The following is a 25,671-nucleotide window of genomic DNA, read 5'->3' as shown; positions in this document are numbered from 1 at the left end:
ACGTTATTTTTCATATAGCTGCATAAATCTCTTTTAAGATAATATCGAATATTATAAACGTTCGTGTATATGGATTATTAGTTCAGATACTTCTTATACTTACTCAGTGGACTCAACTGTTGGCGTTGTCGGCATGATCATCAGAATACAGTTAACCAGAATAGTTGTAATTATAAATAACGAAAATAACGGATGTACTAAAATATAAATAGCTACGCGCCGTATTGGATTAAATGGATCGAGCAACCACATTGCTTTGGATGCTGAAAAGCGAAAAATATCCTTGCCTTTACTTACAACTACAAACGTCTGCAAAGAAAATGTGAAAAAGTTTGTTTCATGAAATAACTATCACATAAAATGAGAACAGTTTTAAATACATACACCAATTCAGGGTTGTGCCGGGTTCAAGTAGATTAAGGACCACAATTTTAGAGGGCAGCATGACATACGATATTTCTTCACGAAGCTTTATTTCATGAATGCATCTTTTGGAGATATAACACTCGGTTTATGCCAAGATACAAAAAGATGTGTCGAATATTGAAAGCTGCATTCGAAAAGATTGTCACTTACAAATTTCGAGATACGTCGTGAAGTGGTGGGCCTTTTCGTGTTTTAACCAATACTTCACCCCTCTTTTTTTACCGTTTTTAATGTCTTTAAATTTGTTCCATAGTTTGTATCTTAGAAAAAATGGAAACAATTCTTCCATCGCCTCTATTAAGGACTCTATGATACTTTCTAAGAGCTTTGCAAACTGCTAAATCCCACTTTTCAGAAAATGTTTAGCGATCTTGGCTACCTTTTCATATACGTCAAGTTTGATTTTGAACATTGCCCAGTATCTTTCAATTTGGCAGAGCAGCTACAGTTTGGCGTATTTGCTTTTTGATGCTTCAAAAGCGCATATACTTTTGAGTAACCTTTTAAGACAATTTGTTTTTGTAAAAGCAAAGACAAAAGCCCAGCCTTAAAAAAGTAGAAACCTTGGACTGTCTTAGAAAAAGCATCATTCACATCTCAATCAGTCTAGGAGTTTGTGGATTCTGTGGTTTCCGCAATTCTTCTCCTTTGCCCACACTTCCTGATTTTCTGCCGCAAGATCGATTTCGGAAGAAACTTTGGCTGTATTCTTTGCGTAAACTTATGGCTTATATTTTCGAGAGAGTCTTCGATGTAAAATTTTTACCTTGACGCTTTGAAAAGACAGAAAAGGTTTCTCGATCAAGATAGAGCTTTAAAAAAAAATACTTAGTGCTTAGTTTTTGACACATTGTTTGGGGTTCGCGTGGTTGGCGAAAAGTTCATCTGGAACTCTTGTCACCTTGAATGTCTTGGCACCAGCCTCCTCGCTTGGTCTGAGGGAAAAATGTCGCCATCTGCGCTAGTTTTCTTCTGAAAAAAAAAACGGTAATATTTATGTTTTATTGTTTTTTCACTGTTTCTACCCTCGGGCTGCCACTTTAACCTTTTATTTAGATAAAAGCATCAAGAGGGAACATGTAAACATGGTGAATTCTTGGCAGGTATTTCCAATCGTACTCTAAAAAAATTTTCTAAATTGTGTTAATTGGTGTGAAGATATTGGTTTAAATATTGATGAGAACTTTCTCGAGCGCAATCTTTAAATATTCGCATCGACGCTACTTTTTGTGTGCAAAATATTAAAATTATTAATTTAAATTTTTTAAATTTTTTCTAAAGCTTCCAACCTTAGAAAAATTTTGAGATATTAAGACCAATCGGCATCCGAATACGTATCGGACACCCGGCACAAACCCACTTACATTAGACTCAATTGCTTACCAGTACATTACTATAGTATGGATCAATATCTTCGAGAGGGGTGGAGGCCAGTTCCGGCGGGAAGCTGCCCTGCAGTCGAACAGGTATTGGCACGCCCTGTTCAAGTGTAGGATCCGGTTGTGGACCTTCATCCTCGTCCTCGTCATCGTATCGCATCTATGTGTTTCCGTTATATATAATATGAAGTAGATGATGAACAATACGAAAACATATGCAAAATTTGTGGTTATCAATAATTCTCCAAGTGGTATAGGCAATACATTTTTAGCACTGAATTGAAATAATACATAAATATACTAGCGTAAGTGTAGCTAAATCTTATTGAGATAATTCAAAGTTGTGTGTTTTGTTAAAATTAAATCAAGCGCCAAACAATTTTTTATCGAATTCCTTTTACTTATTCCCTCTTATAATTTTAACTTGAAATAAAAAATTTTGTTGGCCAAATTTTGTGATTGATAAAAGCGTGTTTTACTAACAGAACCAACTTAATTAAAGTTAATTTTATTTGTATGTTTGTAAATTGTTATTCGTATAAAAAAGCTGAAGCAGGAAAAGTTGTGCGAAGAAAAAAAAAAACGAAAAACCTTCAATAGTAAGTAGGAAATAGCACAATTATAAAGTTTTTTTTACGATTTTACGATTTTTTAATATGGAATCTTTACATATGTTTGTTAAAATAAAGAAAGCTGTTATGAAAACAAGTTCCAGCTAGTCTGTCAAATGAAATTGTTTTAAAGTTCCTAAATAGACTAAATTTAATGTGAGAAAAATGTCCAAAGTAAGAATTATAAGTTTAAGTTAACTTATGCTACGTTTCGACCAAACCCAAACTCCGTGTTTTCCAACTCTTTTATGCAAAATATCTCTTTGCAGAAATGCATCTTTTGATTTTTGCTTTCGCATTATTGATACCGAAGTTAAAACGCGTTTTTCGATAGCTTTCGCGATATTTTTAGACATGTTTTAACAGTCTTACGAAACTGGCAAACACGGAGTTTGGGTTTGGTGCAAACGTAGTATTAGTGCTTAGTTTTTCTCATATGTTGGAATTTCGGAAACAAATTTATTGGGAGTCTTGAAAATCTAAAAAGTGCAATAAAACGAAATTTCAAAACATCTGAAGTTTAATCTATGCAGTTGCTCTGATTAGTGCGGAAAACTTTCTATAAATATACATCGACGGCTGAGTTGAATATCAACTTATCTCGTCAGTCATTTCAAGAACGCCTTTTTTGAGAATATTTTTGAAAAACACCCTAAGTATTTCAGATATTTCTTGAAAACCGCTCTATCATTCGCTTTCTCATAATTATTTTCATAAACGTCCCAGCTACTTTTGAAACAAACTCGGAGGTAGAGGGATTTTCAACCGAATTCGTGGTAATGTGATATTCTAGTCAACAGTCGATACGGATACTTACGGTAAAAAAAGCCGACGAAAATTGCTATTACTTATATGAAGTATAGTTGATTTCAGGAAAACTACTAGGGACTTTCCCCACTTTCTCCCCTTAAGATATCACGTAATGAGTTAAGGAATTATCGATGTTAACCACAATTACTAAAAAGTTACCTTACGCAGCTGTAGTAACTGTAGAAACGTCGTATCAGGGAAACAAATTTCTTCGGCTTTTTTTTACCGTAAGTTTATTTTTATTTTTAAACGTTGAGATGTCTATCGAATAAGTTGGAATGTCATACGAATTTTTTGTTACTCTCGCCTATAGCAAGATCTCACATACAGATAAAATGCATAGACGCTACCGAAAATAAATCGATAGAGGCCACCGATCGCGCCTTTGTATATGAATACGACGACGATCATATTATATTTGTATGCCCAATAGAATATATCAAATATGTATAATATATATATGTAATATTTTCTGATGCGCAATAGGTCTTATATAGGCAAAATAACAATTTGATTGCTATATCGTACGCTAACTAAAATTAAGTTTTTCTACAAATGCAGGTAGGTGCAATAAAAGAGTTTATGGACTGTGGAATGAACATTGTATCTAAAGGGGAAATATATGTAGAATCTATGTATATGTTATTTCACTTTATGAAAATAATAAAAAATTGAACAATAATGCAATGAAATTCACTACAAATAATGACAAACATAGGCAGCATTGGAATTTGAAAGTTACCTTGTACTTACTGACTTTACACACTTTGCTTTGTATGGAAATATTATATTCAATAATTTGCAAATTTATAATACGAAGAAAATGAAGTGCGAGTAAATGTGGATTGTTGGTGAATGCAACATTCGCCAAATTAATGGACATTTATGTATGTACATATTAGAGCACTTCACAGATTTTTAATTTTTTTTTGCTTTTTCTGCGGAACAATGTTGAAAAGTTTTGTTTAGATGCCAAAATAGGCCTTAAAATATGATGAAACTTCATTCCACATATTGAGATTCGTATGTTGTATTTTTGTTACTATTCGATTTATTAACTGTATTATCTTACTGGGTAATACATGTCAGGAAATGTAAATAAAAATGTTCAAATATAGGTAGTTTTTATGGAAAAGTTAAAGCGATGCGGAACGCCTCAGTGTTAATTTGAGAGGTCCATTATTTAGAGAATAAATTTTTACCAAAACAAAACTTTTGAGTGTAATTCCGAGAAGAAACACAAAACAATTCTTTGAAACGCCCTAATATACATTTACAAATCGTTTCCTTTATTCACAAAGGCCATAACCAACAAATTTCAAAATTTACAGAAAAAGCAAAAAACGTTTTATTTTCACATTCAATATGAACAATGTGAAACAGGCAGTCTCAAAAAATTTTGTCGATTCTTGCCCTTGGGAGTTAAAGTAGCGATATGTACGTCACATATGCCTCCATTCCAGGTGAAAATGTGCAGTCCAACAGCAAATCATCAAACATCTGCTTAGTATGGTCAAAAGAAAATTGTTCCCTATCCTCATCAATACAATAATACACTTCAATTAAATCTTCCTGCTCTATATCAAATATGTAACTTTGATTTTGTTACGTAATCTCAACAATTTAAAGGTCTTAAAAGATTTCAAGTCTTTAGGGTTTTTTTTTTAATTATTTTAGTTTGTTTTTGTTTCTGATTAATACAGATCTAACTGATATATTCCTTATGACTAAGGTATATGTTTAAATGTGCATGTTTGTTATTGTATGTAAAGGAACTTAAATTGAAAATATATCAATATGGATGCCTAAACATCATAACTCTTAAATTCGAAATTAGAATGAAATGTGCAACTATTTTAGTAGTACTATGAACCGACCAAGACACTAATGAAAATTACCAAACAATATATATCGATATTAACTATATAAAATGAAGTGTGTTTCTTCGTTGTTGTTGTTGTTGTTGTTGTTTTAGCAGTGCTTCCCCTAATTAAATAGATGCGATCATTCACAAATTGCCATCCACATCCTTCGACGGGAGTACAAGGAAATTTGCGGTTTCAACAGGTTGGTAAGGATGTCAGAGGCGTTGGTTCCACATTATAATTGAAAAGTTGGTTTGTGTCATGTGGGGGTACGTTACATGCGAGACCTACATTGGGTAAGTCGAGGTTGATGCTGGATACGTGACAGTTTAACATATTACAGTATCCAGATCGCCAGTGCGCCAAATAGACGCGAGTCCGCCTAGAGAGATTGCTTTCCTCAACTGCGATTTTCGGGTATTTGGCATTTAGAACATGGTTCACGTGCAATTATCGACATAAACCTGTGGCGACTCATCATGGTTGAGAATGAGGGCCTGTTTGTTTTTCAGTGTAGCCCCATTTAATTTGCGCTTTATCGGTCCTTATAGCGAAAGGTTGGATTCAATCGTATAAATTGTTTTAGTAAATCTGACACCTGACTATGAAGTAGAATTATACTTGTATCCGGGTCACCTAAAAATGCTAACAGGTAGAGATGAAGGTAGAGGTAGGAGAAGAGCTAGAGGTAGTACCAAAGGAAGAGGTTGTATTATGGGATAATAGGAGGACGAGGTAGTAATAAATGGATAGTGAGTCGTAAAGGGGAAGAGCGAAAGGCAAAAGAAAGTGAAATGTAAAGAAAATTACAAGAAAAAGTTAAATGAAAGGGAGAGGAAGGCAAAGAGAAGGAGAGGTAGAGAAAAAGGTAGAAAATGCGAAATGAGATATGAAATATGACGAGAAAGTGGTGGAAGGAGAGTATAAAGGATTTCGATAAGCAAAAATTAGTGATAAAACAGGTAATAAGATATGGACACAAAATGATCTGCTTATGAAAGTCTTAATGGAACGATTATTGAAACAATATTGCACGATCTGTAATAGAAATTCAACTTCATCGCAACTATCGAATACATGAATACCCACCTATAGAGCCTGAATGAAGAATATGGTGGGTGACACAAAGTAAAAGGCGCAGTAATGCCTAGCACGTCAGATTGATTCTGACGCGAAGCAGAAAAGAAAACACAAACCGATTTTTATTTACATCTCAATGAATGGCCACAGATTGTATCCAAAAGACCGTTGGGCTATCGAAGAAGGCGTGGAAGTGGTGTGACATTTGGTTAACTAAGTAAGTTTTACAAAAGAGCGGACTGTAAGCTTATAATGGACGCTCTTACAAAGCACCGCATTTTAGCATCACACGCACTCGCCAGATTAAGACTCCAGCTACTAGTAGTGATGCAATTGTAATATTCGCAGGAAGTAAGTTACAAAAATAAAACAGTCCATGAGCTACGGTTCATCAAATAATAAGTCTTAAATGCATGAATATTTGATATGAAGATTTACATACATACATATGCATATGTATAAAGAAGCATACAAAAATATAATAGTATAAAAGTACATAAATGAAGTAAATATAATTATGTGAGGCATGCATTTATTAGTTAAAATTTGTAATTAATGTTTTTTATAAAATAAAATAAAACTGTACAGCAGAGAGAACTCCATCCATGAAAACTCTTAAACGCCTCGTAAAATTGTATGAAAAAAAAGATTTTTTTTTCAAGGTGCCCATGGTTAGGACGAAGCTGAATGATTTGCTCTAATAATATTTATTTAATAACATCGAACATTGAAAGGCAAACATTTAAAGAAATTGCGGAGACATTTACATATCGTAGACCTCTTATCAGAAACATGAATATATAAACATGAAACTGCGGCAAATTGTAGTTAAAAAAAAAAAATAAATAAATGTAAGGCACGATAACCTCCGAAGAGATCTAAGGCCGAGCTTCTCTTCCAATTTGCGTCGTGCTCCTCTTGATTTTCCCTACAAATTGAATTGGCCGGACGGGGCCTACATGTTTTATGCCGACTCCGAACGGCATCTGCAAAGCAGATGAGTTTTCACTGAGAGCTTTTCATGGCAGAAATACACTCGGAACTCTTGCCAAACACTGCCCAGGGGCGACGTCGCTTAGACAAATTTTCTTCTAATTGAAAAACCTTTTTATAAAATTTTGATGTTGCTTTGCCCGGGGTGTGAACCCAGGGCATACGGTGTGGTAGGCGGAGCACGCTACCATCACACCACGGTGGCCGCCTCGTAAATCCTCGTAAATCGTACTTAAAACTTGATTATTTTCGAAGTTAATGCATGCTGCTCGGAGTTTTCGCATAGCATATAGTAGGGATCGTAAACGTTTAAGAAGGAAGAACCAAGTTTAAGCGTCATATATTTCAGCATTACTACCGTGCTAATGGATGGGAGTGAAAGACGACGAACATTTGATTAGTCAAAAAAGATTACCATATTTCAAGATTTAAACTTCATTAATATAGTTTTCGGTTACTATTTTTTGCTGAGTTTGCCGACCCCTGACATAGAACAATCAATGTTAAATAAAGTGTACCTATACTGAGAAGAGGACTACATTTCATTAGTTTTACATATTTTTAAATTGCATACAAAATATTTACGAGCATATATAGCACAAGAAATTAATAAAAATAAGCCAATCGTATAATATAGAGAGGCATGCTTGAGGGCAAAGTAATTAATAAAAGTATAGAATGTATGTACATATGTAGATATGTTTTGAACAAAACCAATAATCACTATGTATGTGATGTGTATGTACTTTTATCCCTGTGCACACAATTAAATTTATACATTACTAAGTATGTACATATGTATGTATTCCTCCCTTATAAAACATCCTTCAAATGGTAAACAAATACAGTTAATATTAGCCTATCCTAGTGAAAAATTTAGCAGGGGTTTTGCCAAAATGGTATTATCTTGTAGATTCTGTTAAAAATTTCGAATCTCAGCGAAATCGTTAATAAAGTCGTATCTTAAAACAGATTTAGAGATACAAAGTTTTAATGTTCTTTCACAATTCGTAAAGAACATACATCAGTATAGTCCTTTTTTTAAGATTCAAATATCTTCGATAAAATGGTTTACCGAATTAAGTCCTTTATGAATTATAAAAAAATAAACAGAATGCCCAAAATGCGTTTTTTAGCAAAATTTGCAAGTTAAGATATTTTAACGCTAGGATAGGCCGATATGATCCTTACGGGTTGAGGTTGATTAAGCTCCCTATATAACAAAATTTATTTGTTATTTAAAAATCGTCAGTCATAAAAGTAAATATAAGCTAATTTAAGAAGATACCAAAGTGCTTAAAATTCTAAAAAAGTATTTAAGTAGAAAAAGAAGCGCATTGAATTTATGGTCGTTTCGTTACGCGAAAAGTCTTACTTCTTTTTGTTTTTTCTTGCGACCATATTGCGGCTGAATGAAGATTTAACCGATTTTTTTTTTCAATGATATTGATTATTGGTAGTTAATAACGATTCATATGTAAAAGTGAAAAATTATTAATCCAAAAAAAAAAAAAACAGAAACATGAAAAATCGACAATAGATAAACATTGCCACGTTGTTTTTTTATTCGGCGAAGATTAACCAAAATACAGATAAAATTGTACCACGAAAAGCAGAAAAGAGATAAAAATAGGAAAAGTTTCGTTCGTTTTGTTTTAGGAAGAAAAGATAGAGAAAAAGAGAGAAATAAGAAAAAATGATATGTATAGCTTGCACCAGAACCTCTTTTTAATTATTATAATTTTACTAATCTAATAAAGGCTTGACGTTACAAGGTTTTTGTATGAACGTTTAATTAGACTCACAAGAAATGTGAACTACAGTAAATCACGTAGATGCTTAATGGGTAAATGTCGTACAAAGGACTGTGACAAGCTCTTAAGAAAGTTTATTGAATTTTCATGACTTTTTATGTTATTTCGGTGTTGCTGTCTTAAACAAAATTGTGTACAGATATGAAGGTGAGAGTATGTTTATTGATATATACGATAAATGTTGACAACAATGGGAATACAAATAAAAAATTTAAATATTCTGATAAAAAGTAATATGCAAAAAAGATATTAGTATCATCATTGCCATACATTCTTTTTAATTTAATCTTCACAAAAAAGTGAATATATTTGCTCTTTAGTTATGGGAGGATATTCTATGTAGTTCTGTGAAGTGGTGAAATGAAAAAATTTCAAACAAAAGTTTATTCAAATGTATGCTTTCACAGAACAAGGTTTCTCAACTCGTATTATAAAATATTCAGAAATTTCCCGTTGCTTATTTTATATGATTTTTTTAAACTTTCAAATTGTCATATTTTGCTAGGCGATCGAAAATATCTCTTTTGCACAGGAATAAAAAATAAGCATGAGATTTTAAAGAAGCCAATATTTAAAAGCACAAATTTATACAACAAAAAGTACAATGAGTTACAAACATAAACCAACACATTTTAAGCCAGTTAAGTAGATGTTTTTTTTTGAATTGGGCTTAAATAGAACAACCATGAGAATGTTACGGAAAACATAAATTTACAATATAAAAATTTTAATTTATACTTTAATGAAAATGTATGTAAAATGTTTGTGTGCATATGTACTAGGGATGCCAAGTTTCAAGCTCGATTCAAGAACGATAGCATTCATATGTTCATTTTAAAGAAACTTTAAGGATCCTAGAGACGGTCCTTTTTGACAAAGTTCATATAATGGACATTTTAACTTGACGCGGCCAGTTTAAGGAAATTTAAAATCGACAGGTTTAACGAAAAATATATAAAGTTTACGCAAGTATGTGTTCCCTCTAAAAATTTTTCTTTTTATTTGATTCAGCACAATCGAAAATATTTTTAAATTATTGTTTTACTACGTTTCTCCGCTAAGTGTGAAGTTGCCGATTACCAAATATATTTAAACGTAACTTTATTTGTCATCATGTTCTGTTTACTAGATATGTGTCACTTGCATGCTGCTCGACATTTCTTCTAAAGGAAATACGCGAACTCCGATTCCCATTAAGGTTCCGGTATACTCCGTTACATTCCTTATGCATATGCAGACGTTAATATAATCTGTGTTTAATGTTAATAGAATTTAATAAATGGGTCTTTAAATTTATTACAGTACACAAAGGAAAGGTTAGAACATTTGGGTTAGTATCTGTAAAAGTTCACATCCGGATATTATTTGTTAAGCAGATTGGGGAAGATGGCACAATCAAAATTACTGCACTGCTATGAGATAGTTATATACCTTAAGCAAAAAGATTTCATCAAACATCCAGATAGATAATTTACACATATTTAGTCACATACACAAATACACAGCACTTGATAAATATACCAGGACATTTTAATTGAATGCAAGCGTTAGAAATGTAGAAAAATGTAGGTATTTTGTGCTTGAATTGATAAAATGATAAGACAGGATAATTATAGACGTAAAGTTGAAGCTTCTGCATTTTTATACAAATGATGTTATGATCCTTTTTATATTAAATGAATGATTTGTTTAGTGGATGGAAAAGAGAAGAGACGCGAAACATGAATGGCCTATAGATGACATAACAAAAATATAAATGTACGAAAATTGTAAACGCTATTGGGTACATGTGTACATGTTAAGAGTTTTAAGTAACTTAATGAAGAAATTTAATGTGATGAAATAAGATAGGTATTTCCGGTATGATTATCAGAGGAATTTCAATTATACTTAGATATATCATATCTTCAAAAGTGACGAGCATACTAGTTATTTACAGACTTGATTAGTCACTGATTAGTATGCTCATTGTTGTTACTTTAAGTCCAGAAGTAAATATGTATGTACATATGTACCTATTATTTTTGTTTTGAATAGTTTACTACTAAAGTCAGATATACAACAAAGTTATTCATGTTTATAAAGTACGATAATCTAAAAGTGAAATTAAAATATTTACCACCTCTCCCTCGGCTCTCTTTCTTTCGAATTCCTTCTGTTTTTCATATTCAAGGGCAATGCGCTTTTCAATTTGAATCAACGATTCGCGGGTAAAGGGACGGAACAAGCTACGTTCTTCCTCAGAGATCGAGTCGGAATCTTCTGTCATTGTCTATACGGCCAGCGATGGAAGCCTCAGATTTCCAAGGCCTATAATAATAATAAAATAAAAAATGTTGTAATAAAGTTATATAAAAGTGGATTTGAGTTGCAGAAAAATTCTTACATGAGGCACATTAATGTCGCGATTTAGCATGGAATAACAGCTATATCCGAGGCGCCATTTTTAAGTAGTACCCCCCGCTTTAGTAAATCTGAAACTAATAGATTGCATTGTAGGTACAAAATAAATTAGTAACACTCTTCTATTAGTACAAAGTTTAAGGGACGTGTGATAAATCGTTGGATCAATCCTATTCAGATTAATCATATCCTGACTAATTAGAGTTTAGTTAATAAAATCTAAGTGTACATTTTCTGCCGATGGCAACGAAAAAAGCCAAACTCCCACCAACAAGAGTATCAGTCAGAGTCTTTAACGTAGTGAGATATGATCTTCGAACTCTCACTGGATACTATTTAGTATTTTCACATATTTAAAGTGGAAATATATAATCAAATTCATGTAAGACATGTGTGGAAAGTGAAAACTGTGATGAGAATTTTCTTCCCATAACATCAAAATTTTTGCGTAATTAATGTTGGTGTAATTAACACTAAAATGTTTCCGCCAAAACATCCAAGCCGACTCTTTACTACATTACAGCTTTATAATGTCAACAGTAAGCGTAAGAAGGGGATGTTATTTTTTATACTCAACTGTCAAAATTTGAAAGTAAATAATAACAATCACTTGTTTGCAAACATATGTTTTATGTACATACCAACATATGTACATATGTATGTATGTGAAACAATTTATGTACACGCACACATTTACACATTTCTACCATGTTGAACTTTTAACAGTTTTGTTTTTATCACCATTTTCGCTTCTTTTTTAACTGTTTCGTGGTGCGCTGAACTCGCGAGTTACTATTAACTTAACGAAACATTTCCGAGTTCTTTTTCTCAGAGTACGAGTACTTTTCGTGAATTCGTTTTTTGAGAATGAGAGTTTCAAAGTACATACATATATGTATGTACATAACTTGTTTACATTTTGACAGCGTGCTGTTAAAATTTCCATGTCAATGATATGAACATATGTATGTAGAGGACCAATATTCCAGTTATTATATATTTGCAGTATGTGCATACGGAGTTGCCAGATTGATGATGCCGTCATCATTTTGACGATAGGGCATTCTGACGTCATATTTTTGTTGTTTTTCGTTTTTTTCTTTTACTTGGCCAATATTTATGTATATGTTTTTCTACAAAACTAAAGTCTAAATTATTCCAAACAAGTTGTTTAGAAAAAATTTACTTAAGGAGTCAGTCCGAACACTGGGCAACATATTGATAGCGACTATAGGGAATTCAAGCGTCGAGATCTAAAACGGCTCACCTACAAACGAAATATCATCAGCTGCAAGCAATACTTAAATTATTAGAAAAGAAACTTGCATATGTATACTAAGAGAGGTGAAAGCACAAAATTTTATAGAAAAAGGGAAGAGTTATGAAATGTGTTTGCGTGAAAATTATAATCTTGGTACAAACGCCGGAAAGGTTTGTTTAATTTGAAATTCGTTCGATGTTGTTTTAGAAGAAGAACACTAAAGCTCACATTGTTCAGAAGAATTCGGCTTGAAATCGATCCATTTAGTAGTTTTGTCATAAATAATATACCAAGCATTCCCCTTTCGACTAGCAAGAGTTGAAAGAGTAGTTCGAGTATTTTGCATACATACATTTTTTAAGAGTCATAGCATACGTAATTGTGTACTTACTTACCTTTTGTTTTATGAGAAATGGCTGCTTAAAATGACACTTCTACTCGCTGCATCTGGGTAAGCTGGCCTTGGTTTTTATTATATGTACCTGGTATTTTGCTGTGACTAATAACAACGATTCAAGAAGTTGCTCGAATTATTACTAAGTAGCGATGACTTCTTGTACTTGAAAGGAGTTTAAGTTGTGATGTTCGCTCGTTAACTATTTTAATTATGATGTGGAATTTGTTTGCTAAATATTACACTAATATTTGTTTTTTTTTTTTTTGATAATTTTTACAATGCTTTAAAAAAAATTGTTACACTTTATTTCTAGGCGGCGGCATTGTATAAGCGACAGGAACATGCAGCTGCTATTTTAATTGTTGTTGACTTAAGCAGATTGTTGACGTTAAAAGGACACGTAAGCGTTCGTTAAAGGGGCTTCCATTTATTTTTTACTGCTGTTGCTACTTCTGCTACGAACGTTTAATATGCTGTCGTTGATTGGGTTTTATCGTTTCAAACTGCATATAAAACTCTAAAATTCATTACTTGCGTGTTTTTGTTTTTCACTTCTTAATATATAATTTGTGCTTTTGTAATATCAATTTCACGTTTTCATATTTTTTATTGCATTTCTCTGTGTTTAAGCAGACAAACATATATATGGGTCAGTTTTCTTTGGTAATTGCTTTATTTACACTTTTTACTTCAAAATTAGTCCTTCAGAAACTTTTTTGTATTAATCTGTAAGCAAATTAAAAAACCCACATTTATGGATTTAATAATATTCCAAACATTTTCAATCACAAGTAAAAATATGATGGTTAATAGGGCGATTGAGTTAAAAATTTATTATTTAGGTCACAAAAACTGAAGCGATGTTGTGCGACATTCTTGTTGCCGTTCTTTCTTCGCGAAGTGAGTTTTTAGATCACACAGTCGTATTATATGTATGTAACACGATATTTTTTTCCAGCGAAGTTATTTACATGTCTTTTCTTTTTTCGAAGTAAATGAACTTTTAAATCACCCATACAATAACGCTTTTTCATTCAGCCACTTTTTTAATTACAAAGATATGTTAATAATTTGAATACACATTTTGCACCTCACAGTTAGTTATTAACAATTAAAAAAAATTCAATTCGTAGCTTAAATTTCTGCCTTCGTTCTCCATTATTATTTTTTTAGCACTAACATGAACGAATGGATCTATCAAAATTGTTGTAAATACCTCCTCTCGAATGACATTGGACCCCCACATAATGTAAATACATACAAACATACATATGTACATACGTACACAGACGTGTGTAATCGAATACAAGGGCACCTGAAGTATATAAAAAGAAAATGCAAACTTAAGCAGAAAAAAGGCCTTTGACAACGATAATGAAATCACATCATCACATACGATTAATATACGAAACTATGCAATAAATACCCCATAGAAAAGAAGCTGGGCGCAGGTTCTCTCTGTACCTACTGTCTTATTATAAACTAATCCATGAGCTAACTAACGTAAACCAATTACAAATTAACTGATTCATGAAAAAACTAACAAATTTTGTATGCCAATGTCCGAAAATAATCAAAGTTAGTAAATTCTGTATGATTTTTCGTCTAACTTCCATCGAACTCATTTCAATCTTAAAAAAAGAAAACTTCTGGTAAAACTATGCCCTCATTCAGTCCATATGAGGTCCTCACGGAGTTTAACCTAACCTGCCCTGCAAACCGTTACGTGTAATAAAAAGACAAACCCGATCTTCGATGCAAGACATCCAAGTAAAACCCGACTGCATCATTAAGCTCAGGGTACAGTGATAAGTAGTTATAGGAGAAAGTTCATCAAAATTTTGCACCTAGAGCGCTACTTGGTACCGCTCTCGCCGGCCGGGTGACACAGCAAAAAGCCAAAAGCCAAGCACACATGATTTCTGCAAGCATAGGATACGAAAAAATTATTTTCTTATTTTTCGGAATTTTTAGAAGATGCGAAAAATTGCGAAGATAAAAATTGTCTCATATTTAAAATTGTTTGTTTGCAATTTTCTGTCTATGAATTATTTCATATTTAAAAAAACTGTTTTGTTTAAACTGATTTCCATGAAAAATACCACCCACATATATATATATATATATATATATATATATATATATATATATATATTTGCATTCTTCCGATGTTATTCAAATGGAAAAGCTAATTGAGACCATTGAAATTTTCATAATATTCTGCAAATCTGTTGATGCTCGGACTAAGTTATACATAAAGGAGTGATTGCACTACTCGGCAAACAAAATCTCCAAAAATAAAATAGGCCTTTCCTAAAGTAAAATTTCCTCCTGATTCCGAATATGACTTCCATTTTCCTGTGGCAGATCTAGTTTCCGAGATATCGACGAAAATATGAAAATTCCCATTTTTGCAGAACACTACTTCATATATGTAGGTAGAGCAAAAATTTGTAGTTTTCATTTTTTCGTTTTAAACTGTTGAATTATACATTATGCTAATTCCCATAAACATTTCTTGCCTTCACCTCCTTTCAGTATCTTCAGTAATTTGGCCACCATGCCAAAAAACGTTGGAAAAATTTTGAGAAAAAAAGAAATTTTTTACAAAATTTCAGATTTAACCACTTTAAAATCGGAAAAATTCTATGGACGAAAAAAAGTTAGCCCTCCTATGTTGTAGGCAATTTAGCTACGAAAATTTTAAGCATACCAGTACAACAATCGGACGTGCCGTTGAGACTATAGGCCCGTTAACTTGCAAGCGTCTATCATAAAATTAGTATTACATTTATAAAATTGGCGAGAAATTTCATTTGGTCACTCTACCTTAGGGTCTAATAAATTTAAAAGAACATCAAGTATTTAATTGTCACTACTGTTTGTTGTACTACTACTATATCGGTAGATGTGTTTACGAAATGGCTTGTTGCAGAAGAGATTTTAAATGTAAAAATAATCCGGATGATTTTTGCTTTATTTGCGGATATTATGTTTTCGGAAACTCAGCTCGGAAAATAACTAATTCTGTCAAAGATGCATCTGTCATTATTTCGGTTTCCGTGTAAGAAATCTTGATACATCGAAATTTGATAGCGAAGTTATAGGATCTCGTTTGCAGCAATGGGGCAGCCTGGGCCCTCCGACAAGTACATACTTCCAAATTTCAAAATAGACACAAGAATTTCTCTTCTTTTTTTACTAAAAGTGAAAATATTTGCTACTGCAATGATGTTCAAGGTTTATTTGAAGCACTTAAATTAGAAAATAAAATGGATGATTGGCGCTTGTTTATAGACAGTTCAAAGCATAGTTTGAAAGCAGCATTACTCCATAAAGGAAATTTGTTACCGTCAATACTAGTGGAACATTCTGAGAGTACTAAAGAAACTTATTTAAGCATATCCGATTTACTTGAGCTCATTCAATATAAACAATTTAATTGGAAAATATGTGCGGCCTTAAAGGTAAGCAGTTACGGTGGTACAATTTAAAATAAATAGTATATGAAATACATCCCGGGTTGTAGCTATAATTCTCGGACTTCAAGGATGTTTCACTAAATATTGCTGTTTTCTCTGTCTTTGGGACAGCCGTGCTAGAGAAACCCATTCTATTCAGGAAAACTGGCCACCAAGAGCTGAGTACCAACCAGGTGCCTTCAATATCGCAAACCCGCCTTTAGTAAATCCCGAACGAGTTATTCTGCCAGAACATCACATCAAATTAGGATTAAAGAAAAATTGTGTAAAGGCTTTAAGTAAGGACGCGCCATACTTCCAGTACCTAACATGATTTTTGAAAAGCGTTACCAAGGTTTTTGGAATGAATAAATGATGGGAGATTATTGCTGGACAATAATACGGGAGACAAACCCAGAAAATTATAAACGGTTAGTTAAAAGTACCCACGTCCCTCACTATTGACCACCACGGTAAAATCGCTCGATTTGACTTTTTTTAGATGTATATATGTATGTATTTAATGTTGTTATCGTTGTTGTTTTTTACTGAATTGCTGATTTATACTCATATTACTCAATTGAATACAGTTTAACGTGCAAACATATGTCTATAATAAAACGTTTTAAAAAAATAAAAAGGTAGTTTGAATAAAAATTTTCTCTATAATTGTAGGATAGACGCTTGCAAGTTAAAGGGGCTATAGTCTCAACGGCACGTCTGATTGTTGTACTGGTATGCTTAAATTTTTTTCGTAATTAAATTACCTACAACATAGGAGAGCTAACTTGTTTTCGTCAATAGAATTTTTCCGATTTTAAAGTGGTTAAATCTGAAATTTTGTAAAAAATTTCGTTTTTTTTTAACATTTTTTGAACGTTTTTTGGCATGGTGGCCAAACTACTGAAGATACTTAAGGGAGGTGAATGCAAGAAATTTTTATGGGAATTAGTGTAATGTATAATTCAACAGTTTAAAACGAAAAAATGAAAAATACAAATTTTTGCCGTACCTATATGAAGTAGTGTTCTGCAAAAATGGGAATATTCATATTTTCGCCGATATCTCGGAAACTAGATCTGCCACAGGAAAATGGAAGTCATATTCGGAATCAGGAGAAAATTTCACTTTAGGAAAGGCCTATTGGTTTTGGAGACTAAAGTTGATCCGAATTTCTTGAGTAGTGTTGTTAGTGTAGTACTCATTATAGTCAACTGGAAACAACGATGTAAGATATTCGGACGTTCTAGCTCGGGTGTTTCGATTTTGGTGACTCTAAACGGGTTTCCACACTTTTTTATACTCACTTGAGCAGAGCTCACAGAGTGTATTAACTTTGATTGGATAACGGTTGGTTGTACAGGTATAAAGGAATCGAGATAGATATAGACTTCCATATATCAAAATCATCAGGATCAAAAAAAAAAAATTGATTGAGCCATGTCCGTCCGTCCGTCCGTCTGTCCGTTAACACGATAACTTGAGTAAATTTTGAGGTATCTTGGTATGTAGGTTCCTGAGCACTCATCTCAGATCGCTATTTAAAATGAACAATATCGGACTATAACCACGCCCACTTTTTCGATATCGTAAATTTCGAAAAACCGAAAAAGTGTGATAATTCATTACCAAAGACGAAAAAAGCGATGAAACTTGGTAGGTGAGTTGAACTTATGACGCAGAATAGAAAATTAGTAAAATTTTGGACAATGGGCGTGGCACCGCCCACTTTTAAAAGAAGGTAATTTAGAAGTTTTGCAAGCTGTAATTTGGCAGTCGTTGAAGATATCATGATGAAATTTGGCAGGAACGTTACTCCTATTACTATATGTATGCTTAATAAAAATTAGCAAAATCGGAGAACGACCACGCCCACTTTTAAAAAAAATTTTTTTTAAAGTCAAATTTTAACAAAAAATTTAATATCTTTACAGTATATAAGTAAATTATGTCAACATTCAACTCCAGTAATTATATGGTGAAACAAAATGCAAAAATAAAAGAAAATTTCAAAATTGGCGTGGCTCCGCCCTTTTTCATTTAATTTGTCTAGGATACTTTTAATGCCATTACCAATCCTTGTGAAATTTGACAGGGGCTTAGATTCTGGGACGATAACTTATTTCTGTGAAAAAGGGCGAAATCGGTTGAAGCCACGCCCAGTTTTTATACACAGTCGACCGTCTGTCCTTCCGCTCGGCCGTTAACACGATAACTTGAGCAAAAATCGATATATCATTACTAAACTCAGTTCACGTACTTATCTGAACTTACTTTGTATTGATATAAAAAATGGCCGAAACCGGACTATGACCACGCCCACTTTTTCGATATCGAAAATTACGAAAAACGAAAAAATGCCATAATTCTATACCAAATACGAAAAAAGGGATGAAACATGGTATTTGAATTAGTTTATTGACGCAAAATATAACTTTAGAAAAAACTTTGTAAAATGGGTGTGACACATACCATATTAAGCAGAAGAAAATGAAAAAGTTCTACAGGACGAAATAAAAAACCCTTGAAATCTTGGCAGGAGTACTGTTCGTAGTATTACATATATAAATAAATTAGCGGTATCCAACAGATGATGTTCTGGGTCACCCTGGTCCACATTTTGGTCGATATCTGGAAAAAGCCTTCACATATACAACTACCACCACTCCCTTTTAAAAGTCTCATTAACACCTTTCATTTGATACCCATATCGTACAAACATATTCTAGAGTGACCCCTGGTCCACCTTTATGGCGATATTTCGAAAAGGCGACCACCTATAGAACTAAGGTCCACTTCTTTTTAAAATACTCATTAATACCTTTCGTTTGATACCCATATTGTACAAACGCATTCTATAGTCACCCCTGGTCCACCTTTATGCCGATATGTCGAGAAGGCGACCACCTATACAACTACCACCACTCCCTTTTAAAACTCTCATTAATACCTTTAATCTGATACCCATATCGTACAAAACACATTCTAGAGTCACCCCTGGTCCGCCTTTATGGCGATATCTCGAAAAGGCGTCCACCCATAGAACTAACCCCCACGCCCTTGTAAAATACTCATTAATACCCCTGGTCCGCCTTTATGGCGATATCTCGAAAAGGCGTCCACCCATAGAACTAAGCCCCACGCCCTTTTAAAATACTCATTAATACCTTTCGTTTGATACCCATATTGTACAAACGCATTCTAGAGTCACCCCTGGTCCACCTTTATGGCGATATCTCGAAAAGGCGACCACCTATACAACTACCACCCCTTAAAACTTCATTAATACCTTTAATTTGATACCCATATCGTACAAACACATTCTAGAGTCACCCCTGGTCCACCTTTATGGCGCTATCTCGAAAAGGCGTCCACCTGTAGAACTAAACCCCACGCCCTTTTGAAATACTCATTAACACCTTTCGTTTGATACCCATATTGTACAAACGCATTCTAGAGTCACTCCTGGTTCACCTTTATGGCGATATCTCGAAAAGGCGTCCACCTGTAGAATTAATGCCCACTCCCTTTAAAAATACTCATTAACACCTTTCATTTGATACCCATATCGTACAAACAAATTCTAGTGTCACCCCTGGTCCACCTTTATGACGATATCCCTAAATGGCATCCACCTATAGAACTATGGCCCACTCCCTCTTAAAATATTCTTTAATACCTTTCATTTAATACACATGTCATACAAACACATTCCAGGGTTACCCTAGGTTCATTTTCCTACATGGTGATTTTCTCTTATTTTGTCTCCAAAGCTCTCAACTGTGTATGTAATGTTCGGTTACACCCGAACTTAACCTTCCTTACTTGTTTCATTTCAATTGTTCCTAGAAATTGTTGAAATGTAGGTCCCAAGTGTTATGCCGACTACGAAAAACATCTGCGAGGCCAATGAGAAACTTTACTGTCAGAAACACACTGCTTAGAGGTGACCCCACTTGAAACAACGGACTGGTGACCGGACTTGGAAACAGGACCTTCGGTGTGATAGGTGAGTACGCCACATCCATACTACAGCGGCCGACATGCATAATGTTCATGATAGCTTAGTGCACGAATTACTACAGCTCAACTTCACCCTCAAAGAGCATTTAAACGCTAAAATCCACATGTAGGTGTCATAGAAGCTAGAGTGCCTTAGCAACATGTCCGTAGTACCGGGTTTGAGGCCACACAATCTGACTAATACCACCTTAAATATCTTTATCTGGGATGAACTCTTCTCTTTTGTTCGAGCATGTGAAGATACCTTCTTTGAACCCCAATTTCGTATGAAGTAGGACTAGTCCCTTTTTTTACTATAGTCACTTTTGGGACTCATGGACCGCAGCGCATCTTTTACATGCTTATAAGATTTTATAAAATCTTTTTTTATTTAAATGGTTTTTCTTTAGTTCCATACAAATTGTCTTTCATTGCATATTGTAAAATATTAAATAGAGGGCTGTTTTCTCATGTGAACTTCAAAATTTATCTTCCCTATAAACATAATTTTTGTTTACAAAAACCCTAAAGCGTACTTGAAAAAACAAAAATTTGCAATTTCAATGTTGTTATACAACAGAAATACACTTGGAGAGCTTGGCGAACCAATGGAGAGGGGCGGCTCCGTTTAACTTTTCTAATAATAATAGAATAATAAAAACGTATGAGCTAAATTAGTCGATGTAAAGCACCGTTATGACTTCGAGCCACAGAGAGAAATTCTAAAAATCCCAAATCGTTTTAATAAACAAACTTCGAATTTTGCCTAAACTCTGAAAACTTAATTTAGTTATATTATTTAGTTAGTCTTACTGGGTATGTATTGCTATGTATTTTTATACTGCTGGGATATGTTATTTTACTATAACATTTATTAGCGTTTCCTTTATATTAATACTCATTTGATATTTATACTTATAAGTTTCATTATTAGGATCCAAAAGGACCCTTAATAAAAACCACAACAACTGAAATATTCAATCAGCTACACAAGTATCGATTTTCATAAGTCACGTATACGCCATGTAGCACACAAACCGAGAGTCGTCATATTAAAATGTAACTGCATTTTTGACGTGTGCATGATATTCAATTGCGTACTGCTAAGCAAAAAACAAACATATTATATATTCTCTAGTTTTATTTTTTTTACCGGAGTCATAACTCAAGTCTGTGAAGTTGGCACAAGAACTAATGATCGCATTTCTTTGAATAACTTGATTAGTACTAGCACTGCTTTTGAAATATAATAACCATTAATCATTTTCTAATTATTATATATGTATGTATATAGACAATACGTGTTAAGTACACTGCGGCAGCTTTTAACCAACTATCCGCCTCAGCGGTAGCAACAGCAGTGCCAACTACGACATCAATGGCAACTACGACACCAATTGTGTCAGTCCAAGTAAGAAAGGACGACAGCAAAACCCAATTGTACATTGGTTCGACAAAGTAATGAATCAGCAAAGTAGCATATATTATATATGTGTTTCAAATATGTAGCTGACAATACGCTATACGTACATATACATATATAGATACATTAGGGTGCACGTTTTTAAACACATTGTAGATGTGCTCTTCTGAAAAGTCCACTGATAAATTCCATCATTCAAAAATTATGTGAAGTTAAAGTTGAACAACTTACAAAATCGCATTACGTCAAATGTTCAGATTTCATGTAGTAGCATAACTTATGAATGAGTGAATTCATTAAGAATGAAACAAAGACCTCTTCCGAATAGCGTTCCCTTTCCTATAAGAATATATATGTGCGTGTCATTCTTGGCAATTTAAAATTTAAAGAAACATTTTTTATTTCTATTCATATGGGTCGGAGTGGTTCCTTTTGTTTGAGCATGTCCTATGGCAAGACCAAGCGTAGCTGTTTACGCCTATAGATACTTTTTCTTCTCTTCGACATGTCCTCTTTGTATCCCTTCGGATATTGTCGGCCAGATTCCTTTGTACCCCCACGGGTGCTGTCGGACGGATCCACTCCATGCATTAACGGGTACTGTCGTATAGATGCTTTTGGTTCACCTAACGGGTCGTTCTTAGAACATCATTCAAAAATTAGCACTTTTTTAAGTTTGCTAACTCATTTTAGTTGTGAACTAAAAATTGAGGTGACGTGTCGTAGAAGGGCAACTCAATAAATGACGGGCACCTTAATACATAAAAATACATATATTTCTGAATTGTGGTGAAATTACCAAAAAAGATATTTGTTTAACCTCTATTCAACGTTTTCATACTTTAAAAGAAAATATAATTATTTGAGTATTTAAGATTGCATTCGAGTAATGTAGAAACATATATTCCAGCAGTATAAATTTCACCCTTCATCTTATATATATAACATTTTTGCCTTTTACGAAACTAAATGGCCTGCGCTGCTTTCTTTTGACTGCTAACAAAATTGCCTTCTAAAGGCACACAAACACATAATCCAATACAAAAAATTCATATAACACCATCATGAAACTTATACATACAAATAAGTTCTATTCGTATTTAAAGGAGGACACGCACAGCATAGCATATTTTTTCTATGGTACTCGGCGCACAGTGGATTACTTTGAAACTATTTGCTCCATAAATGAAATAACTCTACAAAGAGAAAAAAATTGTGTACGAAATCGAAACAAATTTTAAATATGCCATATCCTTCATTACGGTACTGGTTGTTAACCTAAAAAACTAGTATGTTGCTTAGGTGCCCCAGAATTTATCCTTCCATTTATGTATGTCATTCGAAAACAAAATAGTTGTGTAAAAAACAGGCCTGCGCTTTTATTCGATTGATGAAGTTAGTTGATTAATCAATTGCCAAATTAATCGATTGCTTTACTAATTCCGATTTCGTTTAGCAAATATCAAACTTTACTTGAGAATTTTGAATATACATTAACCTGGGTCGATTTGTATGGACGAAAGTTAACCGCTATCGCGCCATCGATTTTTCGATAGGATTTGGGCTCAGGAAAAAAAGTTCCACTACGCATACCCAAAAAATGATTTTCGAGCCTGCAAAAAAAAAATGGCCAAAGGGTCAATTTTTCGACCAAAACACTCCCCAAAACCCAAAAAAATATTTTTTTTTTTCAAAAAGCTGTTGTAAAAACGTTGGTGACATTTTTTTTCGCACGCTCGGAAATTATTTTTTGGTTATGCATAGTGGAACTTTTTTTTCCTGAGCCCAAATCCTATCGAAAAATCAATGGCGCGATATCGGTTAATAAATCGACCCAGTCTAATATCTAATCAAAAATTTCGCATTTTTCGTTGATACTTATATGTTAAGTTGGCTGTTAAAATATTTAAAAAAAAAAAAACAACAAAAGTTAGTTTAATCGAGTAATCAGTTTTTTGACTAATAAGAAATCAAGGTACTTACTAATATCTACATATTTTTCAAGGATTGCTGAACGCCGATAGGTAATTGTAGAAGATTCAAGAAATGTGATCAATCACTTTGTTTAAACAGCGTTTACTCAGTTACCTTGATTTTTTATTAGTAAAAAAACTGATTGCTCGAGTAAACTTAATTTTTTTAATCAAAATATAACTAATCGCTAAATTGATTAATCAAACTTCAAATAAGCGATAATGGCTTAGAACTTCTAAAAACAGAGTGAAACTATCGAGTAAAAATAAAAATTTTTCCAAATTCCTGCTTTTAAAATTCCAGCGAACTTTTCCTTGAATGCTTTTAAGAGTATTTTCTTGATAATGCTGCATATCTTCTGCTGTGTATATGACCATCAATGAAAAGAAGTTTCAAATGGTGACGGGGATTACTATTGCATTCAAGTTTAAAAAAAAATTCAAACACGTTTTTGTCAATACTCCAGCAATCTTAGTTAAGCTTCAAATTCTCTTTTTTAATTTTTTTTATTTCATCACAAGAAACTTCAAAATATCCCACAGTCCAATGCCGTATCCTTGTGCCAGCACGAACAGACTACCATCGTAGCCTTTTCTTCGGCTCACTCGTTACGTTTGCACTCACATTTATTTGCCAGATACATAACACCAGATAGAAAAAATCGAAAGTAAAATTTTTCATGTAATTTTTTCACAATTTTATCCTTTTTTCCATTTACTGATGATAAATTTGGAACTAAAATAACTTTCAAACACACCAGACACTTCCCTTATAATATTATTCGCATGCACATTGGTATTTTTTACATAACTTTTATATATTTTTTTCTATAAAACACTTTAAATTATCATTTTCCTATTGCAGGTGGAGGTTTATATTCAATACAAACCGATCATTGTATGTTTATAGTATTTAGAATAACTAAAATATACTTTTTTAATCAGTTTGAAATAAGTCCTTATAGTATATTTTTTAATATATTGACTTAGGGAAGTGAGCAGTTAGTAAGTTTTGCAAGCGCTGCCTTTACCCGATATCCGTTCGTCTCCGTTGTTCGCTTAAACTGTCGTCGTGAATTGATGGTGAATACCTTCGAAGTCCGTTTTTCGTTAAGTTAGCCATATGAAATGTGCAGTCAGTTTGTGTGTGTTTGAAATTTTAACGAAGAAATATATTGGCGCCCGACAAAGGCCTTTGCATGTCGCACGCCATACTCCACATGTTTTTCAGTATGAACCGCACGTATCCCGCCCTACCTCACAATCTGCTTACAAACAACACAGCATTTGTATTTTTTGGCCACACATTGACCCTACCCGTTGTCATCAGCATTTAACTGCACCAACCTATTTACGGCTACAACACTCGGTCATTAGGACACCCGAACATGTAACGAAGCACTTCGTTTTATGTTTCGTTATATACTTAACGAAACGTTGACATATTTTCGTTAAACTTTGACAGTCAATTGTAGAGACGTCAGATAGCAAAGTCATCAAACATACTTGGCTTGCTTCAGTTTTAGAAGATTTTGAAGCTGCAAGGGGAAAGGAACCCAAGATGTGCACAAATACTGTAAATTCACTTCAATAAGCACAAAAGGGACTATGCGAAAGTCGCAACGCATAACGAACAACGAACACATTGGTTGTTTAAACGCTTCCATTCATAATCTTCAATCGTTCAAAAGGCAATGTTGTGGCAGTTCATGACAGCGCGCTGTTCAAAGTTGAAAGTCAAATCGATACAAAAAGCTGCTATTTACCACAAGT

General features: G+C 33.5%; 1 protein-coding gene across 1 annotated transcript in view; it reads right to left on the bottom strand.

Moving 5' to 3' along the window:
* Positions 1-24,933, bottom strand: part of para (paralytic) — a 100,010-nt gene extending 75,077 nt beyond the window's left edge. Inside the window, exons 1-7 of the mRNA XM_067779276.1 lie at positions 24,789-24,933; positions 13,038-13,765; positions 11,365-11,458; positions 11,098-11,288; positions 8,540-8,572; positions 1,810-1,965; positions 104-309 (exon numbers count right to left, since the gene is read on the bottom strand). Coding sequence (XP_067635377.1) covers positions 104-309; positions 1,810-1,965; positions 8,540-8,572; positions 11,098-11,247 — 545 coding nt within the window. The 5' untranslated portion in view covers positions 11,248-11,288; positions 11,365-11,458; positions 13,038-13,765; positions 24,789-24,933. The remainder of the gene's footprint in view (positions 1-103; positions 310-1,809; positions 1,966-8,539; positions 8,573-11,097; positions 11,289-11,364; positions 11,459-13,037; positions 13,766-24,788) is intronic.
* Positions 24,934-25,671: the final 738 nt, after the last annotated feature.

The sequence above is a fragment of the Eurosta solidaginis genome, chromosome 4, assembly GCF_040869045.1.
Source record: "Eurosta solidaginis isolate ZX-2024a chromosome 4, ASM4086904v1, whole genome shotgun sequence".
Taxonomy (NCBI): domain Eukaryota; kingdom Metazoa; phylum Arthropoda; class Insecta; order Diptera; family Tephritidae; genus Eurosta; species Eurosta solidaginis.
The sequence above is the reverse complement of the archived record's forward strand: the minus strand, read 5'-3'. Positions and strand labels throughout refer to the sequence as shown.